The 21,273-nt window shown below is 33.1% G+C and overlaps 2 protein-coding genes and 1 long non-coding RNA gene across 9 annotated transcripts; 2 read left to right on the top strand and 1 right to left on the bottom strand.

The window, feature by feature from the left end:
- Window positions 1–1,243: 1,243 nt before the first annotated feature.
- On the top strand, window positions 1,244–4,730 carry LOC106660908 (proteasome subunit beta type-3). Its single transcript, XM_014383944.1, has 5 exons — window positions 1,244–1,371; window positions 3,029–3,148; window positions 3,400–3,575; window positions 3,662–3,934; window positions 4,588–4,730. Exons 1-5 carry the CDS (start codon window positions 1,369–1,371, stop codon window positions 4,634–4,636), a joined length of 621 nt encoding a protein of 206 aa, XP_014239430.1. The 5' UTR covers window positions 1,244–1,368; the 3' UTR covers window positions 4,637–4,730.
- Window positions 1,884–11,126, bottom strand: LOC112126607. 2 transcript variants are annotated; one of them, XR_002910097.1, is made up of 3 exons: window positions 11,040–11,126; window positions 2,767–2,823; window positions 1,884–2,697 (listed from the first exon to the last, which is right to left on the bottom strand). It is a non-coding gene; the product is annotated as an uncharacterized LOC112126607 (long non-coding RNA). The 2 variants fall into 2 exon arrangements; XR_002910096.1 differs by having other exon boundaries at window positions 1,884–2,823.
- Window positions 8,300–21,264, top strand: LOC106674445 (zinc finger protein 883-like). 6 transcript variants are annotated; one of them, XM_024225955.1, is made up of 9 exons: window positions 8,300–8,815; window positions 8,919–9,602; window positions 11,712–11,890; window positions 13,410–13,637; window positions 15,265–16,699; window positions 18,963–19,077; window positions 19,355–19,612; window positions 21,035–21,123; window positions 21,188–21,264. In XM_024225955.1, the coding sequence occupies exons 2-5, from the start codon at window positions 8,930–8,932 to the stop codon at window positions 16,357–16,359; spliced, it is 2,175 nt and encodes a 724-aa protein (XP_024081723.1). In that variant the 5' UTR covers window positions 8,300–8,815; window positions 8,919–8,929; the 3' UTR covers window positions 16,360–16,699; window positions 18,963–19,077; window positions 19,355–19,612; window positions 21,035–21,123; window positions 21,188–21,264. The 6 variants fall into 6 exon arrangements, with proteins under 6 accessions (XP_024081723.1, XP_024081719.1, XP_024081720.1 ...); XM_024225951.1 differs by having other exon boundaries at window positions 21,183–21,264; XM_024225952.1 differs by having other exon boundaries at window positions 18,958–19,077; window positions 21,183–21,264.
- Window positions 21,265–21,273: the final 9 nt, after the last annotated feature.

Genomic DNA, 21,273 nt, shown 5'->3' with positions numbered 1-21,273 from the left:
CTCCAAATCAAACTCATCACTTCAGTTAGGGTAGTGGAGTACTTGATATTCCTCTTCATCACCCTCTACACACATTACATAACTAATCTAATTGAGAGACCATGGCAGAATATTGACCCACTACACATTCACGCTAATAAATTTATTCATTCTCAATATACACTAAGAAACAAAAGACGAGACATCTATAATGTGTTATATAGTCCTATTTCCTTGAAAACTCAAAATAGAGGACTCAGATAATCGCTGCCATGATCAAGCCCATAAGTGGCATTCCTACATTCTCTCTATATGGAGCCTGAGGGCCAATTCATCAATTAAGTGGGAACTGGAGTAAAATTTCTCTACATGCCAGACACGTGTGGGCTTTCACCCAAAATTAAGTGTCTGTGTGTTGAACTCGTCTATCCTTAATTGGGTGAGGCTCTTCTGTCAGACCTTCTGAGAACCACTTATTGACTGTGCTCTTGATATAAGCTCATCTAATCCAGCCCTTCATTAAACACATTTATTCTAAACTTAAACTTTATATTGAAACAATTTTACTTTTACTTTAACACCATTTACATGCATACTTCTATAAAAATTAAAGAAGACTAATTATGATATAAATGAATATATGAAACCCTAAATAAATTTTCTACAAAATATGGTTTGTTCTTGGTTTTTCTCAGCTTATTTGCATTAATAAGCCAAGTTTGTTATTGTTTTATGACTATTCATTTCTGACCTGCAATAGAATTTAATTAATCTTAATGGCAAGATTATTCCTTTTTTCATCTCACTTCTTGCTAGATCGTGTCCTGGCCCATCTCATCTATGTTTGTTTTTCTTCAGTTAACTAACCGAAATGAGAGTAAAGAGGAGGAAGATGAGAATGCATGCGCAGGTTGAAGAGGAAAAGGATAAAGATGAGGGCGAGGTCCAAGAAGATGTCTTTAAATTTGGAATGATTTTGCAACACTTTTATTTTCTGGCATTTCAATCAGCTCAAATGTAAGTTTTTGTAATATTGACTTATAAAATTTCACCAAGATTTTAGTAATTAATTTAATTTGGTGATGAAACTAGATTTTTTTATATTTTAATGAATAACGGTCATAATTTGTTTTGAGGATCAGGAACAAATATCCTTTTCAATCAAAACATCATTTAAGTCTAGTTGAAGATATTTTTTGTAATATTATTTTTCAAGTTAACCAGATACCGGACCCATCGTCACAAAATATTTAACGTGCACTAAGGTTATTTAACTCGAAATGTTTTTTGCAAATCACTTAAGGTTAGCCGTGAGTCTGCTGTCCTTAGTTGTTTGTATCATATCCTCACGAGTCTGAACTACTAATATACTAAAAAAACAACTTTAAAATGGTAAGTTATCGTAATTTCGTTATTTTTGTAATTTTTGAATCGGATAAACGTTTTTGATGGTACTGGTAGTAATCCTCATTCATAATTTGTTATTTGTATGTTTTTAAGTATTAAACTCGTTTGTATACTGTATTACATTTTTTAAATTACATTTAGCCTTGTACCTGCTGATTTTATAATAATAAACGTTTTTTTAATTAATTAGATATTTTATTTTGTTTATTTTAAAGTCTTTATTTTCATTAATTAATTATATATGGTACACATAAGAATTCTTGTTTCGATTTGTCGGATTGAGATTCGAGTTTTTTTGTTTCCATTTGATTTATATTAATGAGTGTCTTCATCCGTAATAGGTTTTGCTGGGTCTGATCATTATGATGATAACATATTTAAAATAACATTGTAAATAGTTCCTCATGCTCTGCAGCTTTCTGGCTTTCCAAGTTCCTTCGTTTAGCATGTCGATTCTATCCTCCTGTACAAGGAGTACAACATTATTGACTATCGTATTTTTTTTTTTTTTTTTTTTTGTATCCCAGGCTATATCTCTATTGGGATGTTCACATTTGAAGCATGGTTGGCAGTTTCTTACACCTCATTGTATTATCTACAAATGGGTAATGGAATATGCCCATGTTGTGTAGATGTTTTCTCAGATCCTGTGATAGGTGAATAATCCTATCATTCCTGTTGAGTCTCTACCTGTAGCAGTGAGTTCAAGTTTGTTGAGCGTTGTTTACTGTTTTTAGCGCCAGCGGAGTTTCTTCCTCATCTCCTTTTGTTTTATTGAATCCATTCAGTGATAGAGGGTTCTGTGATTGTTTTTCTTATCCAAAGAATAGGTTTTGGGTCTATATATGGTCTTGCAGATAGCTTCCCTCAATTTGTTGTCATTCAAGACAGGTCTGCAAGACGATGGTTCATCTTCAATCCCTTCTTTCCAGAAGGAAACGTTTTGAACCACTTTTGGACAGTTTCACCACCAAACACAGTGCAAATTTTATGAGCTCTCGGCCACCCCAGTACCAAACTAAAATTCCTACAATCAGCACACAAGAATTATGGGTTTTGAAGTCATGTTAGATAAAATATTTTATAATTTGCAATGAACTATTCAAACCAATTTCTTTACGGACCGGCACATTATCCTCTTGAAATTACATGATATAAACTCCTAATTCTCCTATTAAAATAGAAGCACATCGCCGTTGAACCAATAGGTCAGTGGTATCAAGGTTACCGGCTGGCCTTTATAGTGCAACCCGGGAATTTCACTGGCACGCGCGCTTGATTAACAGTATTAACATAATAAAAAATGAAAAACTGCAAGAAATTTTCTGGTTAATTGGTTGTTAACCTGATCATTTTAGTTCACCCATTCTCAATTTTTACCTGTTATGAGTTGATTTGTCCAAAATTGATGAGATTCAGTGCCTCACCTCTCCCTGGCTGAAATTGAACGAGGAAAAAACAAGTGGCAGTCAAAGAAATATGATAGGCAGATGAATGATCTGATGATTGAAAATGGTTGAAAACGACAAACTTATAATAACACTTTTACATTTTTTAGAACATGGGCCTTTATCAATTTGCTTTATATTACTCAAACTTGCATAAGAGAATATGTCATGTTATAATATATATTTCTTTTCAGAGCATACTATCGTATAATGGAGGAGCTGTTGTTGCCATGAAGGGCAAGGAGTGTGTAGCTATAGCTTCAGATCTTAGGTTTGGTGTGAATCAAGGACAAACAATAGCTACAAATTTTGAGGTACTATATTTATTTAAAATTAAATTAAGAATGTTAAACAAATGTTTTCTCTTCGAGAATTTATAAAAGTTTTTGAAATAACAAATCTTAAAACCATGCTCTCTTCCTTAATTTAATTGGTTTTGTCTTGTTGCCATGGACAAAATAATTGATTCTAGTGACAAAATAAACCTTTATTTTGCACAAAAAAACCCATTAATTATCAGTTTCTTGTTGGAAATTTTAAATATTTATTTATGATTTATTTTCAGAAAATATTTGAATTTGGACCACACTTATATTGTGGTCTTCCTGGACTTGTAACGGACACGTTTACCGTTAAAAATAAGCTTAATTTCAGGCTAAATTTGTATGAACTGAAAGAAGACAGAAAGATGAGTCCTGAAGTATTTGTTTCTATGCTCTCAAATTTACTTTACGAAAGGAGGTAATTTTTTAATTTTGTTACATGATATTAATTCAAGTTTAACAAATATTATCATAAAGCATAATAACATAAAATTGTGTTTTTAGGTTTGGCCCTTTTTTTGTGGAACCAGTTGTTGCCGGGCTGATGCCAAAAACGTATGAACCGTTCATTTGTGCTACTGACTTGATTGGCTGTCCGAATAAACCTGAAGATTTTGTCGTTGCTGGTACCTGCTCAGAACAACTTTATGGAATGTGTGAAGCTCTCTGGGAGCCAAACTTAGGCCCACAAGACCTTTTTGAAACAATTTCCCAAGCACTTGTTAATGCTTTCGATCGTGATGCTCTTTCTGGTTGGGGTGCGAGTGTCTATATTATGTAAGTAGTTTTATTTATTTATTTTTTTTTTTTTTACAAAAAAAATCACAAGGTCATATTTCCATATTTATCTTTGTACTATTATTTACATTAATAATACAAATAACAGTGGCGTCATTGGCTCAACAGTTATGGCGTTGACACGGCACTCATTACTGTAAGGTAAAGTCCCACATTTGGAAGCAGCTTTTTTTTTTAAACACCTACAACCTCAGGGTGATATGACCTCGGCTCTTGCAAACTCTCATTAAAAAAAAGAAGTTCAGTAGGGTAGTTAATATTCCACGATTGGCTCTTTTAAAAAAATCTGAGGCGCAAATGACTTGACTTAGCATTGATAGCTCTTGGAGCCAGGTCTGACCCCGGACAGCCATCACTTGGGTTGAGTGATTCTCAAGGCCCGTTGGTAATTTATTTTAAATTACAAAAGCTGGAATTGCCCGTGGACTTAGAGAAGTCCTCTCCAATTTGTACACACATGTATATATGTATATGTGCAGATTTGAGCTTATATAAATCAGAAATCTGTAAACAGTAAAATATTCATCCACTCACACAAGCAACAACACAGTACTGTACACAGTAAAAGGTCCATATTTATTTGTATTTGTAAAATTATTATTCATTATTAATTTATTGTTTTGTATTTTTAGTGAAAAGGACAAAGTTACTCATAAAAAATTGAAAACTAGGATGGATTAATGGATTAATAAGCCAATTGAAACTATCTATTTCAACAAAAAAACTTTTTTTTTTTCATTTGTAAGGTAAAATAAACATTGAGGTTTTCAGTATATTTGTCTTTCTTGCGTTTTTTCTTTTTTGTACACACCCTGAATAATTGTTATCCATAAAGTTTATTGGCAAAACTGAGAAAGATTTGTATACTTTATTTATATATTTTATAAATAAAAAAATAATGATTATTACTAAGTACCCAAATAAATTCTAGATAATATAACGGCTCAAATTGTAACAATGGAGCCATATGAATGTTGTCTTCTGATATATGTATTGCAGTCACCAAGATTTCAATTTCACTATTTTTTTTATCTCTTTTATTTTAAATTTTTGTATGCATATATCTTATGTTTTCAAGTAGCCCTGGCCACCACTTTCAGCAGACAGTTTTACAATCAATGCTGTATTAAGAACTTTTTATGAATAATGAATAAGATGCTTTATAGAAATGATGAATGATGGAGTACGGTGTTCAAACCTTTTTTAAAAAGGATTTAAGATTATTAATTGAGATTATTAATCTTTACTGGAAAATAAATAACATTTACATGATATATAGTTTACAAAGCATGAATGACAATGGCAGTGGCCATCTGTTGAGAGAACTTTTTATTTACTATTGTCTTGAATTTTCTTTTTTTTAATTAAAGTTATTTCTTCATTCATTTATTCAATATGTCCAACATGTTAAGTAATTTTTAATAAAAACCAAATAAATTTATTCTGGAATCTTAAATATTGCTGAACTTTCCTATTATTTACATATGGTTAGTTAGATAAAAAAAACTTTATTTTACATACAGCATATTTATAAAAGTATAACACAGTGGAATTAAATCCATCTGTCGTCGGAGATTGTAAATTGTTACACGATTCGAAATTCAAAATTAAATCTAGAACTATGGATATACATGCCTTAATTGTAGATCAAAAAAGAATATAGAGAAATAATGAGTTTTGTCTTCCAGATCATTAGATATTTTTACGATTGGGCTATTTAACGAAGGAAAGATGTGTACGAAATTAAAAATTAAATTCCTGGAATAAATGAACTCCATATTTCCAAGCATGGTGAGCATACTGTATAAGTGCCTAAGGATCTGAACCATTCAACATCTCAACAATTTGGACTCTTGAGAGAGTGAAGGACCCTAGGTGTAATGGACGAATCTTTCCTAAAATCGAACATTCAGCTAAGAAGTGAAGAACTGTTTCAATCGATCACAAGTTGCTAACAGAACGGATCCCATCCCTCCCTCTAATCCAGTGAGCAAGAGTTTAAATGGAGAACTTTGCAACAACAAGAAATTTACTGAGGATTGAATACAGCATAAGCATCCGGTTCTATGTTGCTCTTTCATTGCAAATAACAAAGCTGAAAAGAGGGGATTTATCAAGGGTTGGGGTGGTTAGGGAGAACTTATGGTACAGATATAACCATTGTGCACAACAGGAAATGTTGAACCTTATGATTTCTCACACTTATTTTTACTAGCCTGGAATCTGAGAGGAGTAAGGTTGTACGAATGAATGAGAATTAAAGCATGTATAACAGATCTGACAATGTTTCAAAGTAAATCAAACAATTTGGGGTTGGAATTGGTAATGCAAATAATTTACAGAACAAAATATCTTAGGACTTTTTTTATTGAATCAAATTGTTGATAGCTGAAGCATAACAGGATTGAACAGCACACAGAGTTGAATACCTGATACCTAAGTTTTAAAGGGAAGACCTCTTAAGAGATTAAAAAGGATCGCGGCTTGTTGATTGCAAACTTTGTTAATGAGACTTTTTTCTTTAAACGATTCATTCACTGCAATCTGGGGGAGAAGAGAACACCAATATATTTATTCTTTATTATTTTAACTTTATAATATCAACGGTTCAAAGGCTTAAGTCTACCATTTTTCTGAAAACCATAACCTTGCACTTTTTCAGGTTTACTGTTAGATTCCATCGCTCTCTACAATGAGGACAGCACAAGAAAACTTATTAACGTTATCAAAGAGAAACCTCCAACAGGAATTAAACTAAACTGGAGAGATAGCAACAATCTAATGAAAGACCATCCGATACTCATGGCCCCAAGAATCAATATGAATAGGATAATTTCAATCAAAATTGCCAAAATAAACTTAGGCACCAAAAAGGGATGGAAAAGAGAAAAACACCTTTAAGAGTGGAACCATCTACTGGTACACAGATGACACTAGAGTGCAAGAAAATATGGAGCAGGAGTGTTTGGTCTTGGAACCAAATACTCAGTACCCAATGGAAAATACACCTGTATCTTCCAAGCTGAGGTCGATAGGTTTAATTATGAAAAGGGTATGAAAACAAGAATATCGCTATCATGACATATAGCCAAGGAGCCATCAAAGTGCTAAGTTCAAACACCATTAGCTCAAAGATGGTGCTGAATTGCAAAACCAAACTAAAATAATTAGGTATGCAAAACAAAGTCAGCCTCTGCTGGGTCCCAGGACGTGTTGGAGTAGAAGTCAACAAACACCTCAGACAGAAGGATAAAAAGAAAATGAGGGAACAACAGGACTCGCCCATTGGACACAAACAAGCCAAGAACCTCCTAAAACTTTGGAAGGAAAGAGGTAACATAATGTATTAAAGGAAACCGGAAAAACATGCAGATTCTGCAAAGAAGCAGAGGTAACACCATCACACCTACTACAGAGGTGCTACACTTGCCTGCAGGAGAAAGTGTTTGGGGCATACAACCTAACTGTAGAGTTCAATGACTGAAACCGAACCTACTAATCTAGTTCTTTGATGAACTAGGATTTACTGCTGTGCTTTAAAGTTTAAGTACAGAATGGGGAATCCAATAGCTCTTAAAGGGTAATACACACCCTGACTAACGTACCTACATCTAGATTTCATTGGTCACAAAAAGCTTCAAATGGCTTAATATTCATTTGTAGATCGTGCATGAAGTTGGCATAACTACGCATCTGTGTATAGTAGAATTTTTATTGTAACATGATTGGAGAATTTGAGAATGAACAGCCACCACCCTGATAAATTCTCTGAGAAGAGACAAGAAACACCAACTTTTATTGCAATGTTGCCCATCTGAAACCACACTCGAGAACGGTTGGAAGGTCATCAAGAAACATGGCTAACAGTATCGGACTTAGCAGGCAACCTTGCTTAACTCCAAAACAAACTTCAAAATATTCGGATTCCTTCTGCCCCACAAACCCTCGATGACTCAGAGAAAAGCGATTTCTATAAAGTTAACACATTAGACAAAAAGCCAAAATTACTAAGTTTCAAAAAGAGTCCTCGGCTATCAAAAGCCGCTTTCAGATCCGCACAAGTTAATGTTTTGGGGTGGTGTAATAAATTAAAACTTATTCTGAAATCTTAAACATTGCTGTACTCTTCTTTTATTTATTTATAGTTAGGGTTATTAGATAGGTAAATAATTATTTTTTAGGCCTTAATTTGACTATAAATTTGTTGTAATTAAGCCTTGTACTTGAGTGAGTTTTTTTAAGTGCATCATGTATGCGTAGGAAGAAGTCTGAAAGAGTAAGAATCGAGGTGTTATTATCGATGAAATGAGGCGAATGATGTTTCATCGATTTATTTCATTTGTCACGCCCTAAGGCCTGAATGCTTAGGAGTGAAGTGCCGTGGGAAAAAGAAATAATGATATTTATTAGGGATTATAACTGTAATAATGTGTGCATAAAATAATTCTGGAGGGTGAGAAGAAGTGGACTTAAGCACGGGGGTGCACTTCTAGTGAGCCGTGGTTGTCACTTCTGTTGATATCTTTTGTTGTGTTTTTATACTAACAGTTGGTACAAGCATATGGAACGTTTTGATCTCATTGACAATATGTATCTAGGAAAAATCGTGGAAATGTCTTTTCCATTGAAATCGGGTATTTTCGATTTAAGTTCGCCTATAAAAAGGCAGGTATGCTGGTCAACAAAGAGATTTTAGTTCAAACAATTTCCCGTAGGACTTCGCCCTACGTTATCGAATTTTCTTGGTATAGATTTCCCTTTCTTCTTGAATACATAAAAATTGGGCATAATTGTTGTGCGGTGGATTATTGGCTAAAGACTAGCAGCGCGTAGTCTTCGGCTTAAACCCTTGTAAAGAAGGTCAGTTGGCTTGGCTTGACGATTGTCACCGTTTTATTGTTTTTTTAATTACGATATTAGGTTTGGCCCTTGTTACTCATTTATGCATGTTTTGATTCTATAGAAAGGTGAAAAATGGAGGGGCAACTGGTAGCTTGCCCCGTATGCACCCTGTACCTGAGGGAAGGGATGTCGATGCATGCCCATTTGAACACTCATCCCAAGGATCAAGTGATAGAAGCGCTTGTGAGGCTTTATACCCAAGAACAGCCGTTGAACCTACAGCAATTGGCTTCGAACGTCTCATCGACACCCCTCATCAACCCGTTTCAAGTCGTATCCGAAGAACACATCTTGTTAGGAAGGCAGCAAGTCACAAACATAATCCACGCGCCGTTGATGTCTTACCCTATATATTCCCAACCTCAAGTCCTAGGTTCGAATCACAATGAATTCATAAGTCAGACGGAAATTGGGAGGACGGAAATAATCGGGGTCAATACTCAGACGACTGAACCTGTCGTTACAGCACTTATAAACGTCGACGATAGAGATTATCCAGCAGGTCAACATAGCCAGAATGATGTAGACAAAGTTGAACTGAATGAAGACGATCATGACAAATCTTTCATTGAGATTCAAAACCAAGCTCCTTCGCCAGCTAGTGTTCATTCACTTTTATCCGTTCGGACTGACTTGACAAACCCTGATCAACCAGACCCGGAGCAATGCCCTGAATACATTACATCAGATGGGGATTTTCAAGATGAGGACGCAAGACATAGTGAAGATCTCATGAGTAACAATGGTATTATATTTTTTGAAATTTTAAAGGTTAATTTTTTATTGTTTTTATATATTAACTGTTAAAACTGCATTCGTTTACTACTTCACAGCATACTTATGAAAACTATAGATAATCTCCAAACATCACTTGATTTTTCTTTCCTATTTTTAGGCCTTTTGTGAAGGTGATTTTCAATTATTTTCAAGTAAGCAATGTTTCCACACCCTGTACATTTTCAAATACTTTGTTTATTTCTTTAATTGTACAATACAAAAGCAATTGCAAAAAAAATTATTTAAAGAACTGCAAAAGTGGCTCCATGCCAATTCACTTACATTTGAAAATTTCTGTAGCCACCTTAAAAAAAGCCTAAAAATAAGAGCATTCAAATGATTCATACAAACAAAAAAGAAATACAGTAATAACTGAAAAAAAGTATATTTTTCATATATAAATGATATGGCCAATTGTAATTAAATGTTCACAATTTGCTTGTCAGCCTAGATTTAATTGATCTACTCTTTATTTTCAAAAGAAAAAAGTGGAGTTCTATGGGGGGAAAAGACAGAACCTTTTAACACATTTTAATATTTTATTTTGGAAATTATTTAACAATAATTAAGACAAATTGTCAAAATCTCTTCTACGTTTTCCCAAGATTGTGCTATGCTTTAAGTTCCTTGACATATTGAATTTCTTGCTTTTGGTCACAGAGGTCAATAGTCATGATCCCTTACAATTAAGGGATTAAGGACTGGAATAATTGCTTGTCAATTTAAAAGATAAACCTAAAATCCTCCAACACTTTTTATGAACTGTGCTGTGTGTACCAGTGCATTTTCTCGTTAGAAAATTAGCTTTTGGTTTATTTCTTTTTTCCGAGTATGCGTGATTTGTGATGTACCTTTTTCATTGAGCCATTTCATGAGACTCTGCCATTCCAGTGTGACTTTTCAAAAATAACTTAATCACTAGAACTCTTGGCCAAGTTGGCACTTCTGGATATATTTTTCAAAAAACTGCAAATACCGTTGTACAAGAGATTTTTGAGCTAACTTCTGTACTAAGCCATCCCAGGTTGAATTTCTCAAAATCTGGGCAGAAGAAGCACCACTTTTTGAGATATCCTCAAAACAGTGCATTTCACATACTCAAAAAAATTTCAGTTCTTTTATTTTTTCTATAATTTTCTAGACTTGAATTAGAAAATAAATAAATAAAATTATAATTAAAAAATAACTACACCTTTGGAGCGATTTAACTCACGAGAAATTTTCCTCGTGTGCCATTCCAACTCTTTTTAAGCTGATTATGTGTTGTTCTCCAATTTAAATTGTTTGAGTCCTGTGACATTAATTTAAAACAGCTTAAACTGCTTTACCAAACACTTATCACTCCCTTTTTGCTATGAAAAGGTGAAATGAAATGTTATTATTTTGTAAATATAAAAATTGATACCTTGAGATGATATTCATTCAAAATGGAACCAAGATTTGTTTACAAGTGTTGTTTTTGGATTATTGAGTAAAGCAATGACCTTTGGATGCTTTCTATCAATGCAATCCTATAAAAAAAGCATAAATCTATTGAGCGTATATTTTTCCCAGGGCTGTATTTATATAGTTTTGGTTTGCAGTGACCAAGTCATTAGGCATTTGATTTTTGTATCAGCCCAGTCCTGGCATTTCAATTGTAATTTCATGTTAAAATTATTGACAACAATTTTAAAAAGTGGTCCGGGATACCCAAAATTGGTGAGGGATGTTAACCCCTCCTGTATGACAGGAATCGCTTTACTTTTGCTTTAAAAATATTAACTCAATTAATTTTTGCAAATAAAATGTTATAAAATAACTATAGCAGTATGAATAGAAATACGTTGAAGTAAAGTAATTCCTGTAATTCAGGAGTTTTATGTCCAATTACCCACCCATTGTGAACATCTGGCTAAACCGTCTTTTGAAATCTTATAAGTCTGTGTATTCTCATGTTATTTTGCTATATTCATAATGGTAATCCACCAAATTTATTGCCAATAAATCCATATCTCATCTGGTAATAAAATTGCAACATGTATTTTATACCTTCAGATACTCTCTCAAACTGAAACACATTTATATTTGACAACAGAATATGTTGGCGGTGAAAAATCGAAGAAAGGCGAACATAAACAAATACTCGAAGTCGAATTAGATAGGAGCAGTTCAGGACTTAACATACAAGCCGAAGAATGTATGCCACCGAGAGGAGAACTTTCTGGACATGGGAGCCTGGGAGATACCGGACCAGAAAACATTTGGATAAGAGATGTACGTACAACTCTAGTTGTAATTACACCCAGCGACAGTCTTTTACTTTCCTTCATTATTGTCCTTAAAAATTAACTTCCTTTCCAATTGGTCAAGCGGATCACGAAAACTAGTGAATTTCTTTCCAATGTTGAATGCCAAATCACAAATCCAATTCAGAAAATCCCCATTTTCGACTTCCTTTGAGAAATAAAACCGCCTGTGATCAAAGAAAATTTACCACATTTACTATGTCCCCTACCCTGTCACAATCATATAAAAACAGCAGAATGCAAATTCACGTTTCACAACATTTTCACCCAAAATCAGTATGACACCATAATTGTATTTTGAGTATGAAATACTTGGTTCAAAATTTATATTTACATCTTAAATTTTATTTTTTCCAATCAGCATATGTTTTGTAATTTACCCAGGCTCTGGAGTTGGCCCGAAAAAGGTCAAACATTGGCAAAAAGGTGTTTTTCTAAACTACCTCATTCTTGACTGCTCCTCACGACTTCAACAACTTATATAATTTATCCATCACTGGTTAAGGGTTACAGCTGTCGCTTTTATATCTAATGTTTAAGATTAATTTAAATTCTATAACCACATAGATTATTATTAAAAATCTAAAGTATTTTCACAATGTACTAAATTTGGTTAATTGACTAATTTTATGATATAAATAAATGGATAATAAATAATTTCTGATGTCTGCTTAAGAGACAGACATTTTAATTAAATTATCTGTTTATTAGAATGTCCGGTTATTAGAAATACTTTTCTTGCTTGTTATAAATAGTATATCATCGGGGGGGGGGGGGATAAAATTGTCATGAGGGATGTCCAGTTATTAGAATTGTCCATTTGGGTAAGTTCAACTGTTCAACAAACAGTAGCGGATAGTCATTGGTTACTACCCAATTGTGTGAATGTGTTTATTTGTGGTTAAGTGTGTATGGACACAATCTGTGTGGAATAACGAGTAACCACAGACCTTTTGAACCAATTAGGTTAACTTAGTGATTGCATGAGTTTTACTGTGTGTGAAATGAGAATGTATTTATTGGTGTGAATGAAGGGAAGGTGTCAAGTTGAAAATCGCCTTGCTGGGTTCCCCAAACATAGGTTCTGGCTGTACGTTAAATTTTAATTGGGTGGGGGGTAATTTTGGTGGGTCTCAGCAGTATATAGAGAACTTTGATACCCGCCAAACATTTTAAATAGTGTAAATATCTATTTTAATTGACTTAATTTATAAAAAAAGCAAGATAGACAAAACAAGATGAGCTGGCAATAGTCCTAGCTGCTAGTCTGCAAAAAAATAAATACATTACAAATCTGGAAAAGAAGAAAATTATTTGTGAAATTTCTTCTTGAGGTCTGTGGGGTTGATAAAGTTTACCACATTTCTTACCACCATCTTAGTCGCCATATCCTCACTGTTTTGATCTGTCGCAAACATAGATAGGCCAGGATAATTTTATTCATCCGCTTTCATTTTAATTATTTTCATTTTGATCTCTTATTTCAGGAATTACAGAGCCAATTCATAGGTGTTCCAGGACCTTTGTGGGATGAATCCAAGGATACGAAGAAGAAATACATGTGCTTGTACTGCGAACAGGAATTTAATTGTCCAAAAGAAAGACGTGTTCATGTAGCAACCTTGCATTGCAATCAGGACTCAAAGCAAGGGATTAAGAAAACTATTATGTGCACAAAATGTGGACTGCATTTAAGTACTCAAAAGGAATTGAAAGTAAGAACCTTTTAATTTTTTTAAATATAATTATAATTATATTTATAAATAAATTTCAATATATCTAAACAACTACAGGAAAAAGTGTCCCTATATCTTTAAATTGTCATCCATAATGAAATTAAATTTAAAATTTTATTTATATTCATATTTACTTGTAATTATAATCAGTTTGTGGATTGTTTTTCAGCCAAGGTGAAGTATCTATGTACAATTAATTGATTTCAAGCTGACATTTTGAAGATACATTTTTTCTTTTTCAAGGCTAGAACATAAACTGAAATTGTGATATTTCTCTTGTCAACAATATCTTTATTATAATCAGTTCTGATAGTCACATTTAACATATTTTTATTTATGTTAAAGAATGTATAACGTATCAATTCAACCATTTGATATTAATTGTATTCATACCTTAACCTAAAACCCTTCATATACAGTAAAACTTCTCTTTAGCAGAATGATCTGTTGGGAAATGAAATATGGTATGTTATACAGAGATGACTGCATCTACTTTTGGGGTAAGAGTAAAAAAAAAAAAATTCTATTGCAAGATGGGCCACAATGCGGTTTATAAAATATTGATACCTTTGAAACACTGTACGACAAAGTCCAGCAATCTTAGTTTTTCACTTTCACTCACTTTAATTATATTAATTTTTTTCATCAGTATCTAACACACACACTGGGAGACATATTTAATATTTTCATGTTGAAATTCTAAGTCAATCTTAAGAAGACGAGAAGTACATAAACATGTTTGCAAAGGGGCACAATTAAAATCTAGCAATTCTAGACAAAGAACAATATTGGAAGGTGAACAAAACACTTACGGAGTGTTTCTCAGAAAATGTTCATTTTCGGGAGGCTACTGTCCGCTTTTGGGAGAGTTTTAGAGTCAGAATATTCTTTAAAAAACCGTCCACGTCCGCTATTGGGAGTTTTTGCTTCATAGAAGATTTTAATGTGAAGAAACTAATGGGAAAACATCGGGGGATCAGAATTCGATAGTTCTACCAGTGCTCGGTAAGGGAAGTTTCACTGTACTAATAATATCCATAGTCATCCAATTTATATAATAATTATTATATTAGGACTTAAAAATTAATTCTTACAGTTGTAAATGGTGTTTTACAAATATTTCCACAATTGTAGGAACTTGATGTTCTATGATCTAGTGAATTTTGAACTTGAATTTATTACAAATAGACTCATTCAAATAGAAATGGTGAGTGATGGAGTGAGTGCGGTGTTCAATCCTTTTTTAAAAAAGGATACCAAAAATCAAAAATTGCCCATGGTCTGCAAGAAGTGAATGGCACAATTCTGTACACACGTTTATGTATGCAAGTGCAGATTTGAGCAAACGTAAATTCATAATCTCTTCCTAATAAGGCAATTTCATGCACCTCTCTACATTTAAAAACACCAAACTTTTATACAAAAATTACCAACATTTGGTAACCATTTAGAAACTTGATTATTTATTAATAATCATAAAAGTTGTGTAGTCATATTCAACTTTATCATTGAAATGATCTTAAATTTGTTTTTGTTTTTTTCCCATTAGCATACAATATCTTTACTGTAAAACTATTAAAGTTAAATAATAGTTATTTTGTTACAGGTGCACACTAGAACGGAGCATAAAAAAATTTCCAGGCAATGTGGTGTTTGTATGCAAGTTTTTCCAACTCAGGAGCTCTTCGTTGAACATATAATAAAAATACATCCATTGGAATGTAGGACTTGTGGAAAGACCTTTCACAGTAAGTCGAGCCTGCACACTCATGCAAAAATTCATCTGGATCTAAAGCCTCACGCTTGTTCGCTGTGTCCTAAATCGTTCATTTCAAATCAGAAATTGAAGGAGCACATGAATGGACATACCGGTTACGCTCCGATACAATGTAATCTTTGTGATAGAAGATTCAAAAGATATTCCAATCTCAAACAGCACAAGGACAGCGCTCATTTTCAGATTAAAAAGAAAGTAAAAGAATACTTTTGCGAATGCGGTGAAACTTTTATTTCAAAAAAGAAATTGGATTGGCACAGGGAGACTCACGAAGAAAAACCGAAACAGTGTATGTACTGCAGTGAGAGATATATTCATAATGCGAGTTTAACTCGTCATATAAGAAAAGCTCACAATAGGGAGTATTTACCTGAAGGTGAAGATATTAAAAAGAAAAACGTTAGTTGTCCCATATGCAGTCAGATTTTTATAGAATCTTCTCTCCGGGCTCATATGAAACAACATGGTAATGTAAAACAATTCGGTTGCATAGTTTGTGGGAAAAAATTTTTGACAAAATGGAATTTACATTTACATAAATGGACACACGCTTCAAGGATATCAAAACCTTTCAAGTGTACGATGTGTAAAGGTGCTTTCATAAGACAAAGTGACTTTCAAGCTCATATAAGAGCACATTACGGCAATAAGCCTTTCACTTGTAATCATTGCGGAATGCAGTTTAATAGAAAACATAATTGGCTCCGACATGAAAAAGAGCACAGTTCAGAAAAAAGATATACTTGTGATGAATGTGGTAAAACATTTCATCGGAATTATTACCTAGTCGATCATTTGCGAATTCATACAGGAATAAAACCATTTTCATGTCATATATGTAATAAAACATCATCAACCAAATCCAACCATAACAAGCATATTAAAACCCATCATGCAAGAGAAGCAATAAACACAGAATCTTAAAGGGGCCACGCTAATAAAATACTGTACCGATTTTTAAATTTTAATTTAATCTATATGGATTTTAAAAATAAAATGAAAGTGTGATAAGATAGTTATTTTTTATTCAGTGTTGTGTTCAAGTTCAGTCAGTTAATCGCTATTGCCCCCTCTTCTGGGGTTTCATATCATTTAATTCTTCGAACTAATAATCTTGATTGTTTTAATTTATCTCTGATTTGAACTTATTTTCAGTACACTCTGTTCCTATTTAATATATAATGTTTATGTCCAGACTGAAATGAAATGTGAAATATTATTTATTATGTCTTAAAGGCTCTCCCTGACTTTCTGTATACATTTGGTATGTGGAGGTGCATTTTTATAAGGTTGTAGTAGTAGATAATTGTAAGGATAATTTAATGCAATTTTAAATACCAAATAAAATCAAAACAAAATATGCTTCATTCATTTCCACTAGTTGGTCCACTCAATTTTCCTGGAGCAATATTCAAAATTATTAAATTTTAAGCGGTTCAATCGCTTAAAATATCAGGAAATTTCAACTATTCATGGTAGAGTATATTATTCAGAAACTGGGACCGCGGTGGCAGAGTGGTTATGCCATTGGTGCCGAAAGAACTTTAGCCAATCTAAATTTTAAGTGGAATTTGTAATATGACTTGCAGATTAACAGCGGTTTGCCAAATTTACCATCCAACCTGGGCATTATTAGAAATATTAACCATTTGCTACTTATTGTTCAGTCTTGCAGGTTGATCCTTATTTTATATTAAGTTTTGATGAGCATTACATATTCGAAGTAGGTATATTTATACGTAATACACCACTCCAGCAAGGAAGTTTAGTGTCTCTTACCAAAGTTCAACTTTCCCAATATTGTTTAAATGTGTGCAGTGAGTTTACATTTCTTAATATGTTGATGAACCCATAGTTTTGTTATTAACAAACATTTTTAGTGGCTGGTCTTGTATTTTTGTACGCATTATGTCGTTTTTTAAACATACAAATCCAAAAGCAAGCTAAAAATTATTTGCAAGTTATGCAAATAATTCATCCATGGTAATAAACACAAGCGCATTCATCATTAGTTGTAATGTAAATACCTACATTTATGAGTTGAGAACTCTACATTTTCTTATTATAATGTAATAAATAATTTAAAAAAATATAATAAAATAAAATTTGGATATATCTACATTCTTGAAATCTATATGGACGGATCACTTGATTTATGAAGCCTCATACCATTTTTTTTTTTTTTTTTAAATTTGTTATACAGGGTGATTCACTACTCATATGATAAAGTTCTTCAACTGCTTCTACACCAAAAATGCTACAAATAAGTTTGTCTAATTATTAACCCTTTCACAGATATTCAACTTTTTTTTTTTAACGATTATTCAGAGATCGTGAGATGTGGTCTGGTATGACGTAGGTTTTAGAAAAACATTTTCTTTTTCATGCCAGCGTTTTGATCTTTACTAAGATCATCTTCAGGGCTCCAAGTTTGTTTTCTGTGTAGATGTGTCATTCTTGACTGTCATGTTGAGAGTGCCATTCTTCTAAAGAATGCACCCTTCTTAGAAAGGGGAACCTTTCAATTTAATTTTTGAAAAAAAAACTAAATCTTTCAAAAATGCGAAATTTAAAATTTGGTTTGATGTAAAAAAATACATTTTCGTTTAGTAAGGTTACTAGTGGTATACCTTTTTTTTTTTAAATTAGATCTAACCAAAATGCAGAAATTTTATGCTTAAGGGAAAAAAGTGGTGATGGTGTGAAAAGGGGGATTGGTTATAATTGGACCATGGTTCAACAAAGTTCTGTTGCATTTGAGTTGTAGAAGCACTTCCCACTTGAAATAGTTGTACGAGTAGTGAATCACCCTGTATAATTTATAATGATGTGTAACCACTAAGTAAGTGGCATGCCTCTGAGGCACTTTGTTTTAAAATAAAAACATCTTTAGAGCAAATGTATATACAAAATATTATACAAACCCCCCCCCCAAAAAAAAACTACCTTCTCAAAATAAAATATTCTACTACAAATTACAATATTCAAAGTGGAAGCGTTGACTTACCAGAAAAAAAATCATTGCTTTAAAACTTTAGAAAATGACCCAGAAGCCAAGGATTGCTCCTGACCATAAAGGCTAATCCATTCTTATCCTGTTTATCCTGATGGGTGATTAGAGGTGTGATGTTAACAGAAGCTGAAATTTGATAGTTTATACAGTCACTATAATAAGTAAAAAATTATTCCTGTTCTAACTTTATATCTGTAGCTAGAGGGAAGAATTAATCAAGTTGAAAATGCCCATATTACAGGGGAACACTTAAAGTTTACACCTTCGTCCAAAATCATGTATGTACACCTTAGGTTTGAATTTGTATACTAGTGCTTGTATATGCTAGCTTTAATCAATTTTTTGGGCTCAACTTTTTTATCCTAAAGGAAATATAAGCATCCAAAAAATTTTGCCAAATTTTTTAACTAGATATGCCCCCACTTTTTTTTTTTTTTACCAAGTAATGAAATAACAAAAAAATCTAAGTTATCTTTTGCAACTTACACCGTCTACACTAACTCCCTCAGTGCAGTTTCAGCTGTGAGAGGTCCTCTGTGGACCCTTGCTGTGCTCTGAACTATCAGGAAAATGGTGTTGGTTGTCTGGATCCCTGGACACATAACGGCTGGAGAGTAATAAGTAATGAGGTATGTATGTTGTTCCATGTTATTTATTGCTGTACAGATTACGAAATTAATGGTATCTAAAGTTGGAGTAATTGAGCCACACTGTAGTAAAATAATAATTTATAGACTATATAACAATTAATTTATAGAAATGGTTTGAGGTGGCAATTCACTTTTTGGAATAATTCTACAACTATTACAGAACTATTATTCCAAAAAGTAAATAATTATTTTACCCTTTAATTTTAAAAAAAGTGTTTTTGCAGTTTAGTCAATCTATACTAATGTGAAATGGCAGCGTTTAGGTTTTTAGTGTGAATGGACCACACAGTTCCTGAATTAGATTAGTTGTATGTAAAGGGTGACGGAAGAGTACTGAGTACAACATCATACTTGAGGACTGCCATAAATAAGAGTGTGATTTATTCAATTGTGGATGAGAGAGTGAGATTTAAAAACTGCTTGGGTTTGGGGCTAAAATGACCTAGCTGTTGACAGCCCCTGGAGTCTAAGTTCAGAAATGACCGAGGTGGACCCCGTACTGCCATAATCTGAGGTAGGTGATTCTCATAGCCTGCCACTAATTTATTATAAATGATAAAAAAGCTGGTTTTGTCAGTGGGTTGTGAGAAGTCATAGGTTCAATCTGTATGTGTGGATTGAGCTTATATAAATCATTAAATAATTTAATTATAAAGTAATTAATTAGTAATTTGTAATTATAAATCATTAACATTAATTGTAACAGTAAAATCATTTAGATGATTAATTTTCATCCTTCTAGTTTTCTTTTGATTCACCATCGCATTTCATGTGGTCACCACTCGCTAAAAATTTGTAATTAATTAATTTTATTCTTGAATTATGTATAAAAACATGTAAACATGATATTTTGTTGTGTTCATTGGCCAGAGCAGAATGTTGCTTTCTCTACTCCAGGAGGTGAACTTAACCACATGACTAGATGGCCAAAGGTTGCTAGCTACTCTACCTACATGTGGCACTAAAGGTTCAAACAGGCTCATTATTAATTTATTAAAAATGAAAGCAACCACCTCTGGGCCAAAGTGGCTGCCTATCCATTGGTAATATTTATAATATATTGGCTATCCATTGGTAAAATAAAAATAAAAGAATAGGGAAGGGCATTGGTTCAGTTAAATATAGGCAAGCGTTATGACAAGAGTGGCCTCAAAGAATTGCCAAGTAATCTGAGGCAGAAAATATAATGCAAAAACGGGATGTATTTTGGAAAATCAAATTGTCTATTCATGTGACGAGCAAACATTTGCTGAAACGGCCCTAATTAAGGTGTATACCTAAATATTCATAAATCTCAAACTCATTATTTAAGGCTGACCCTCTTCCATATAGATTTTCTCTGCTGGAAAAACTTAGATGTAAATCAACATACCCACTGCTTCCCTGTAGCTACAGAACATAACATATAATGTTATTTGGTCCATGGTAACACCAATGCTAAAAAATATCTTTCTCAACACACAATTTCCTTTATCCAACTATCCATATCATATCGATGAAACAATGTGTTCGTGAAATAGGCAAGGCGAATCATGACATTATCCTGGTCATCTTCTCACTGGTCTTTCATACATGTTCAACCAACCGAAATCAGATCAGCCTGTGAAGATGGTAACGTGCAGAAACATGTCTTCTGGTAAACAAAACCAGCAAAATAATATCCAGAATGATAGGGGTTTTATCTAAATATTCTCCTGATAATTACAGATTGCTTATTGTTATAGTCAACACCTAATTTGTTTAAAACAAAATTGAAAAATCTCAGTTATCAATTACAATAAAAAATTGTGGTTTAGATAGTGTATTTTGGAAGTATAAATTTGTAGAATAAATTTTAGTTTTGAACAACTACACCTTTTTTTTTCTGATGCATAAGATAAAATTTAACCTAAGTGATGAATACTAATTTTTTTACTAATTTTATTGTGGATACCAGGAACTGGAGTAGACCCCCGAGTGCTGCAGCTAAACAGCTTATTGTACTCCTTCCTGGCTCCATTTTGGGAGTATGGACCCGTATGCGAAGTGAGTCCTCAATGTGCTAGTTCTTTTATCGAAGTGAAACTAATTTTCGAAGAATTCAGTGTAGCTGAGATTTGACCCCGCCCCAGACCTTCCATTGATGAGCGTCAACTTCATCGCAGCCTCTCCTCCCCAAATATGCCAGAAAAAAAA

The sequence above is a fragment of the Cimex lectularius genome, unplaced genomic scaffold (genome assembly GCF_000648675.2).
Source record: "Cimex lectularius strain Harlan isolate CLEC.00 unplaced genomic scaffold, Clec_2.1 scaffold81, whole genome shotgun sequence".
Lineage (NCBI taxonomy): Eukaryota > Metazoa > Arthropoda > Insecta > Hemiptera > Cimicidae > Cimex > Cimex lectularius.
This window is presented reverse-complemented; position numbering and strand designations above follow the sequence as displayed.